We start from the raw sequence: 9,952 nt of genomic DNA, 5'->3' as shown, positions 1-9,952 counted from the left end.
AGGTTGAATTGCTTGTTGATTCAAAACTTAAGAACATGGTTTTGACTGATGATTCTTTTGCACTGAGCAGAGGTGGAACCGAGTTAGATGCTGGTCAGTCTGAGTATGACACTCTTCAAGATGTTGAACCAACTTACGATTTGGCCCTTGGTTCAGATAACTCCTGGTATCTATTTACTGAAAAGTGGATTAAAACTGTTTAGAGGAGTGGCTTTCCTGATGTTGCTTTAACTCAGGGGGAGGCTTTGCCCCTGAAAAAAAATAATGAGGGCACTTCTAGAGAAAGAGGAAATGCAGTGGGAAAAGCTCGCTGACTCTGAGCTTGGTGGTTTATGGTGCTTGGAAGGATCTCTAGAGACATGGTCTTGGAGTCTAAATGTGCCGGTTTTAAGTAGTCTTTCAGAAAGTGATGAGATGTTACATATGTCATAAGAATACATTGCATCTGTTGAACATTACAAAGGAACAAAGTATCACGTTTGAAGAAAAAGATAGCCTGTACCGAAGGCTCCAGAGAATACAGAAAGATCTTGGACACAGCTAGGTTTACTGAGGAAAAGATAAAACGGTTGAAGGCTCGTTCAAATCATTTGATCAATAGAACGGAGAAAATTGAACCATCTGGTTGGAAGGAGTTTCTTCAAATCAGCAATGTCATTCATGAAACAAGGGCATTAGACATCAATACACATGCAATATTCCCTCTTGGCGAAACAGCAGTCGCGATTCGTGGAGAAAATGACCTGTGGTTGGCAATGGTACATCGAAACAAGATCTTGCTAGACTTAAAGCCTGCGCAGCTCGCTGCTGTGTGTGCGAGTTTACTTTCCAAGGGGATCAAGGTACGCGCATGGAAAAACAATTATTACATATATGAAGCTTCCTTTACTGTCCTAATTGTCATTAGTTTATTAGATGAACAAAGAAACTCCTTTCTGCAACTTCAAGAGAAACATGAGGTAGAGATACCTTGTTTGGATAGCCAGTTTTCAGGAATGGTTGAAGCCTGGGCTTCCGGGCTATCTTGGAGGGAATTGACGATGGATTGTGCCATGGATGAGGATGATTTAGCCTGACTTTTACGGAGAACAATCGACCTTTTGGCTCAGATTCCAAAATTGCCTGATATGGATCCGTTGCTGCAGAAAAATGCGACAACTGCATCTGGTGTCATGGACCGTCCACCCATAAGCAAGCTCGCTGGATGAAGTTCCTATGCAACAAACTATAAATTAGGTGTTTTTGTTTAACACATAATTTGTTGTTGTTGATATAATGTATTTTCAACCTCAAATTCGATTCACTCATATTTTGTATATGAAAGTCTGATTCAGAATCATTAAAAGCATCCTCAAGGACGCCAGGAGTCCTTATGGGTTTGGGGGGAAATTACAATGAATTTTGATAATTTAGACATGAATATTTGAATATCCAATATTTTGATAATTCGGATATGAAACTTTGACCATCCAATATTCGACTTATTCGGTCTTCATTTGGGTTATTAGAGATTTTGTTGGTAAAGGGGATATCGATGGTTCAAATATGAGAGTCTGAATTTCCAATTTTCGAATTTTTTGGTTAAAATTTAGGTTAATTGAGGGTTGTTTTGATAGAAGATTTGAGTGGCAATGGAGATGGCCAATTCATCCATTAGGACAAGACAGGATCGATGGAGTTGAAAGAGAAAGTGAAGAGGAAATGAGCTTTAGTACCTGTGTTCATGTTAGGGTGAGTGTTTAATCGAGTTGAGTCGAATAAAAAAATTTAAATTATTCAATTCGATAAGTTTTAGACAAAAGGGTAACTTTTGCCCCTGTAATAAACTCAATTTATCACTTTCGCCCCTATCGTGTTTTCGCATCAATTTAACCCTTGGAGTTGTTCAATTACATCATTTTATATTTTACCTAACTTAAAATCATAAATTATGAACCTTAAATCATATCCTCATGGATCTTAAACCATAAATTATAACTTAGTATTTTAAGTCAGGAGTAGGATATAAAACGACGTAATTGAACAACTTTGATAGCTAAATTGATGCAAAAATACGATAGAGACGAAAGTGATAAATTGAGTCTACTATAGGGGTAAATGCAATTAAGCCTAAGTTTTATTTTATAACTTACGCTTTAATTGAAAATTATTCTATTTGAGTCGAATTGAGTTATTCGAGCTTTTGTTTAAATTTAATTATAAATCTTTATAATATTATGATAGTATATAATTATAATTTAAACGATTTTTCATAATCATATACAATTCATATATATATTTTTATATGTGTCATATAGAATTGAGGGATTCAACTTAAACTTGAAAACTAATCCACCTAATTCCTAAAATTTTAAAGTTCTTCAAGTTCTATGTTATAACTCGACTCAAATTTGAAATTTTTCGAGTCAAATCAAGCTCATAAATTATGAGTCGAGTCAATATTTTTTAGTCAATTAGAATCAAGTTTTTTCGAATCAACTTGAATAAAAAAAGATCAAGTTTTGCTCACCCTAACTCTGGTTTAACAAAAAAAAGTGTTGGATTTCTTGATCTTTTCCCGTTGCCCCGATCATTAACAAATATTAGGTTTTGCTCACCCTAATTCAAGTTCTTTGGAGGTTGATCGTCATTCTCAAAATAAATATTTTGTTTTATTATTTTCTTTTTAATATTTTTTCTTTTATATGAGTTTTTCTTTGGGACTATTATCCCTATTATCCCTTTATATTTGGATGTGTTATAATTCAAACTCCTTTTATTTTTATTAATAAAATATAGTCATCGTTACTAATAAAATATTAATAATTTTAATTTCATAAATTCAGAAAAAATAACAGTACTATATAATTTTTGAATCATATTTAATAAGTAAGATTTCCTTATCAGTGTGAGAAGACTACATAGAGACGTCGTCAAATTAGAAAATCCTTTATAAAGAATTTTCGCGAAAAATAAAAAATGATTATTCAAAATTAAAACATTAACCTGTAGCAAATTTAAATTTAAATAACTTATTAAACTACAAAGAATTTCTGCGAAAAGTCTCAAATAATTATTTAAATTAAAGAACTATTGTTGTCTTCGCAGTTGAATTAGTGCCATACTTATCACATGGATGCATACATACATATACACAAAACAAGATGCAAGCCTATACCTTGGAAGAATTGAAAGCAATCTTGCACTCCAAGCCATTAACCATAGTAAGTCCAGCTGCCTCTCCTGTCGAAGAAAGTTCATTCACCATCCATACATTTCCTCGTATTCCTGTAAACGCCACATTTACATATTGTCGGGATGATGCATGACTACATGGAATAAATGCGAACAACTTTGTCTATCGTTCATTCTTATTGTACCTCTTCAAGAAAACCCGAGATTTCTCTTTTTTCTCCGGAACAGCCGAGAGAAAGCCGTTGCGCAAATACGCTGCAAAATTAGAGTCCATGGAAACAGCCATCACTTCAGGCTTCTTGTTCCCATAATCCATAAGCTGAATGGAAAGACGAGTTGGTGTGGATGACTGCTGCATTCATGAAATGTAAGATGCAGATTGCATATGAGATTTGTATCAAATAAACAGTTAATATAAGCGAAACAAAATGAGAACGAAATACGTACGCATTCAATGCGGTATATATTGTCATCACGAAGGAGAAGACGGGCATTATCATGATAAACAACATCAATGGTTCTACCAGAGTTTCCTAATTTCTCATATGCATAGAGTTGAAGAAGCTTATTGTCCATTTCTTCGCTTGCAACCACTTGAAGCTAAGGCAAGAGCCACAAAGATGAAAACTTTACAATCAGATATGCTGAGGAAAAGAAGGGTGAAACTTCGGAAAGAAGCTTATCCGGAAAAAAAAGAAACTTCGGAAAGAAATCAACATTACCCGTTTCACAAGATTATATATCAGCTTATCCATCGTGAACAGAACATATGATTGTGCTCCAAGGATAACTAGGCAATCATCCTCAAATTTTGTATGATCAGAAGAGCCATCAAGTAATTTGTAAAGTGCACTCATGAACCTGTATCATAATAAGAGTAGAAGTTAAACATGAGATAGTTGTGCCTGCAGCACAGGAAGTTGAAAACTAAATTACCTGACATAGAGATCAGTAAGACTTGAACTACTCAAAGGCATCCATTTCCGACCTGCAGATGATGAATTGTTCTTTGCTGATTGCAATCTCTCGTATAATGTCTGTTGAAATTGTTCAAGGAGTTAATAACTTGAAGAACAAACCATGCAACAAATATTATCATTATGGTTAGTTAAATATTTTACTAATTCAATAAAAGGGTACTTACTTGGTGAAGCCTGAAGAGCACATAAAATGAGTCATTTCCATAAAAAACCTGTGAATCCGTCTCATTCTCGTGTAATGCTGAAGGGACATGCTTTGCAAGGGGCTTTGTGGTTAGGAGACAACGTTCGGAAAATGGTAATAATGTTCCATCTCCTTCTGCCTCATCAACATCAGACATCCCTTCAGCCTCATATTTACTCCCCCCTTTATTACCCTTTCCAGAAAGTACCTGATTCTCTCTATCCTCGGATGCACCATCTTCCATGTTATAGGCAGTAAAATCCTCATTTGGTAAGAACTCACCTTCCTCAAGATCCCCATTTGGGAAGAACTTACCTTCCTCCATTTCAACTTTATGTTGTCTAAATGATTCTTCATTATGTCTAAAACAATTGCAGTCCTGCAGTTCAAACAATCGCCTTGTGGAATCATCCACCTCACCCTCAGCAAAACAAGAGTTACCATTTTCGACGTTGTTGTTCTTAGCCTTCACAATATCTTCAGTGTCCTCTGCTCCTTGAGGACGAGACGGGAGACCAAGCATGGGTTCCAGGAATGTCGTCCATAGTTTCATTACTTCATCCAACTGCTCAGTTGTACAAATTTCTCCACAGGAATATTTGATGAGCTGATAAAGATCTTCATGGATTTCACGATCAGGATATTCGAACTCCATATCTGGAATAATAGGTCGTCTGTTTCCAGCGGCAATAGTGAGATTCACATCTTCTTGCTTCTTCTCACTTATTTCTTTGATCTCAGCCAATAGAGCTGTAAAAATATGAAAAACGGAAAATGAGAAGAGACATCATTCAAACAAGCCAAGCGTTGTACACTCATTCAGCTAAAAAAAAAAGATCCCGAATTAATACAAGAAGTCAAATGCATAAATTTTCAATTAGTAAATTCGTTTCCAGTATAAAACTGTCTTAAAAGTACAAAAGTTGCCCATAATTAGCCAAGCAACTAAAATACCAGACATACATGAAGTTTTCCCAGAGCATGAAGCAGAGGAAACATGATAGTTCAGGGGACAGGACTCTTGGCTAGTATTCATGGTAAAGATTATTTATAACGAACAAAACTCACAACACGCAACAAATGAAATATACAGTGCAATGTGATCCTCACAGGTATCATTTACCAATGTATTCAATGATCAAACTCTAGACCCCTTTTCCCCATTAAAAGGAAAATGCTAAAGATACCTTTTGTGCTTAAGTTCTTGGGGTCCTGCTGCTTAAAAGAGAAGCTCCGGTGATCAAGTGATTTGTGATGATTGTTAGCATAAACTTCAGCCCAAAGTTTCTTAGAATTGGAACTCAATCTAGTACATTCTTCTTGTTTCTGCTTCAACCGAGTTAAAATAACTGGCAGAGCAAGTTGGTTCTTCCTTAGTTCATCCATCAGATCGAGTCCATTGTCATCGTAAAATCGTTCAATGCACCTAATATTCCGAACTGCATTGACAATTATAAGAGAACAACAATCAGGTAAAAAAGAAAAAAAAAGGAAAGGCTGCACTACACAATGCATATGCATATATTTTATTCGTGTTAGTCAGATTATAACCTGTGAAGTGGTCCTTAATACAAGTTGACCAGTCTGTTTTGATTGTACCCTTGTTAATATTATCAAGTAGTCCTTCTACTTTCTTGGTTGTATCCTTCACAGACTCTAACAACATATCCAGTTCAAACCTGACAACAAGTAATAAAGATACTAATAATTCCCGAATTAATTATTAATGAAATGTCAAGATATATTTTAAGCAATATCAACAAAAGACACACACAAACACAATTTATTCAAAAGCTAGAGGAAGATCCAACCTGTCATCTTCACATTGAAATAGGATTTCTTCATACTGGTTTTTGCGCGTAAGTTTGAAAGAGTAGTCCTCACTCCATGAAGTGACAGAAACCCAATCATCATTCAGAACTTCAATACCAATAGCATCTCTCTTGCTTGCAACAGGTCTTGGGTACTGGAAGGCATTAAAAAAGTAATTATAATTTATAAGGGCATCAACATATAAGCTGGGTCATAAAAACAAGGATGATCAAGAAGAAAAAACTGCATACATTCTCTGGAAGAAGTCGGTAACTAGGAGTGCACTGTTCACAGTTAGAGAGGTCGAGCTCATTAATGGATTTTCCAATGAATTTGTCCTTGCTAGAGCGTAACAAATTTTTATGACTTCCAGCATCCTTATTACCAAAAGAAATTCTATGAAGTTCATCCTTTTCTTGCACTTGATCTCTGTCTCTGTCCTCCATGTTGACTAATCTATGTAACTGTCCTTCTGTCCGCACGAACTCTGCAAGTGAAAAACTTTGAACTAAATGTGCAATATTTTAAACTCAAACAGAAGACGAAAGTTCTGTTCAACTATAATGCTTCATTAGTTTTGCTAACCATGAATCCACAGTTAATCCTAAGATTAAAGTGATAGCTCAGCTCCGTAATGAACTACGAGAAACTCCTGTACAGACCTGATATGACTAAGTCAAAGAAGCAACATGACACGGCAGAGCAAGGAATAATAGTTTGAAACTTTACAATGATCCAATTTTTTACATGAAAATCACACTGATGAGCAATGCAACAAAAAGACCACATTCATTAGGGAAAAGTGAAGTAATTTGCACAAAATGGTATCATTCTCATATTCCTTCCGAGAATAAGGAGATAAATACTGAATTTAAATGAAGAATAAATTCGTCAATCTGCAAAGTAGAACCCCCAAGAGAATATTAAATTAATATGATATTAAACTTATAACGATTCCCATAATGTTTAACTGAAGCAAAAATCTCTTTTTATGCCATTTTTATCATCGAATGTGTCATTTTCAAAGTCTCGGCAATCCTGCTCTCGGTCTCTGCTATCTCTCTCTTCTCTCTTCACCCTTTTCTTTCTACCATGCCACTTTTGCTCTTTTTCTTCTTTCACTATAACTATATCCTTATCTTCTCCAAGGCGCTCCATGCTAAGGCCGCTTTGAGCATGCAAAGTTCTAGTATGATCTTTCTGCAAAAATATTCTCACAATTAGCTTAATTTTTTATATGTAATCTTTAATTAATTAAGGATTAGGCTAAAAGAAACCTTATCAGCAGGAAGAGAATGCATTGTGGGGATAGCATAGCTCCAGTCTCGTGATTTAAAGTTTCTACAGAGTAAGGATAACGGTTAGAGCCAGACAGAACACAGGTGAATTCCAAAACCAGATCCGGGTGGTCTCGGAAAAGAGCAGCGACCTAAGGAGTGTAATTTCTGATCATCAAAACCCAACATCCTAGGCAGTAGATAAATACATTCTATACCAAATGCAAGGAAAACATAGCCAAACATACCTTCCGACAAACCTCGGCGGTAGAAATAGATTTGTTTCCTTTTCTTAAAATGTATAAAAATGACTGATAGGTATGGTCATCATCACCTTGAAACCTTGCCTGCAAGAATCCAACAATGAGATCACATACTCCACCCCCCTAAAACCCTATATCATAAAACAGCAATGATGCAAAACATCTACCTTAAGCTTGCTCACAAAATTAGTGATTTTTAAATAATTCTCCATTTCATTCGGTTGTACTCTTTTATCCACCAGTGGAAGGGGAATCCGAAATCCTTCAGGCAAACAGATATTGAAACCCAAAATTAGGTCTGGATGCCCTTCAAATAATTCCTTCACCATTGCTATGGAACCAGCAGGGTTAATTCTACTACTCCTCGACATAGCCAAACACCACAAGTCACAAATTGCTAGACAGAAACATTAACAAAGAATAAAGGAAAGTACTAAAATGACCATAATGATTAGACCTTTGAGACTTGAAGTCTTTAAGTACTTCAACAAAGTCACAATATTTCCCCATGTTCTCAGGAAACCTCTCTTTAACCGTTCTGAGATACTCCATTGCATAGGATTCTGTCAGTTCCCCATTAGGTCCTAGTGCTCCCACCATCCGTGGTTGCTCAGAGCTTCAACATTCAAAAAATAATACATGGAGATATTAAAGAACATTTCCGATTAATAGTCACAAAAAATATTCCACATAAAATTAAAAAACATATATCACCATCCCCTAAAAAACTGTAAATCAACAACTTGTGAGATTTAACCTTTTCTCTCACACGATTAAAACCTCGTCTTAAACAACACAGATTCTTCGAGAAGAAAAACTCGAAATTGCAACCAGAAAAGAAAGTACATTACTATTGCTGCTATCTTCAAAACCTCTTTAAAGGAACAGGAAATTCACAACCAGAACTTTTAGCAAACTATAAACCAAAAATAATTCAACTTTTCATCAAAGAGCAAAGATGATATACGATTATAAAAGAGCTGGAACTGAAGTAAACTAAAATTAAACGAGAAAAAACACAAAATATCAACTAAACTAAACAATACAAAGAAACTCAGAAAAGCAGAAATTTAAATTAATGATAATAATTAAAAAGAATAAAAAGTTCCGTTTACTCTTCACTTCGATAAATAACAGCCTGTCTTTCAATTTGAGAGCCGCCATTGCAAACTTCATCTATAGAGCGCTTCATCTCTTTTATAAAAAACAAAACAAAAAAGCCTTAGTTTGTTTTCAATCAAACAAAAACAGCAGGCGTTAAAAGCTCACGAACCAAAAGAAAATCCTCGAAAGAAGGAATCCTTTTCTTTTTCTCACCTCTCCAAGAAATCACCACCGAAAAGATCTCTTCAAGTAAACAAAGATTACTTAAGCTAACGCGGGAAAAAGAAAGAACATCATGCTTCTTAAACCGCCATTCAAAGAAAAATAAATAAATCTTCAAACAATGTTTAAGTGAATTTATTTGAATGTTCGCAGTTATAATGAGCTAGAGACTTGACGATGGTTATTTATAATTCATATATAGAGATTTGGAAAGGATTTAAATTCCCGGTAATGATCACCGGCAATGGGATTTGGGCATATTACATGACAGAAACATTAAATTAAGTGTAATTTTTATTTTAGCTATTAAATATGTATAAAAAATTATTAGGTAAATTACCTTATTTGATCATCCACCTATTTCGTAATTTTTATTTTGGTCATCTAATTATTATTATTATTTTTTAAAAATTATGTCTAACGTTACGGTTTGATTTTATTTTATTCACCTATCGTTAAAAAATTAAGGCTTAAACTAAAAAAAAAAGCACTTAAACTATGCTATTTTTTGTTTTAGGTACATAAATTATTTTTTTATCAAACTAGGTGCTTAAACTATTATATGTAACCACTTTAAGTAACTCAATTATTTTTTGGTCAAAATAAGTCCTTTAACTAAACTCGTTTTTTTCTTTAAGAACCTAAAATATTTTTTGGTCAAAACAAGTACCTAATTTTGTAAGACGTGTCAACATCTTATAGGTCAAAAAATAATTTTCCAAATGAAAAATATTAGGACTTAAAATGATTAAATATAATAATTTAAGTACTTAATTTGAACAAAAAATAATTTAAGTACCTAAAGCAAAAAAGGAACATAGTTTAGGTACTTATTTTTTATTTAAGCCAAAAATTAATAACAATGTTGATGTGGTGTTATTAAATTATTTTTTAATTTTGATGTAACATTATCATATGTTGAAACGTTAATATCAT

The 9,952-nt window shown here is 34.3% G+C and overlaps 1 protein-coding gene and 1 pseudogene across 1 annotated transcript; one reads left to right on the top strand and one right to left on the bottom strand.

Moving 5' to 3' along the window:
* The first annotated feature begins 264 nt into the window (after positions 1-264).
* On the top strand, positions 265-1,076 carry LOC120130423 (DExH-box ATP-dependent RNA helicase DExH15 chloroplastic-like). The gene is made up of 2 exons (XM_039147656.1): positions 265-416; positions 464-1,076. Exons 1-2 carry the CDS (start codon positions 265-267, stop codon positions 1,074-1,076), a joined length of 765 nt encoding a protein of 254 aa, XP_039003587.1.
* A 2,075-nt stretch (positions 1,077-3,151) lies between these two features.
* LOC120130422 lies at positions 3,152-8,293 on the bottom strand (annotated as a pseudogene).
* Between the last annotated feature and the right edge of the window lie 1,659 nt (positions 8,294-9,952).

This window comes from Hibiscus syriacus, unplaced genomic scaffold, assembly GCF_006381635.1.
Source record: "Hibiscus syriacus cultivar Baekdansim isolate YM2019G1 unplaced genomic scaffold, ASM638163v2 tig00110547_pilon, whole genome shotgun sequence".
NCBI lineage: Eukaryota > Viridiplantae > Streptophyta > Magnoliopsida > Malvales > Malvaceae > Hibiscus > Hibiscus syriacus.
Note: the sequence above shows the minus strand (reverse complement) of the source record. Positions and strands in the feature narration are given on the sequence as shown.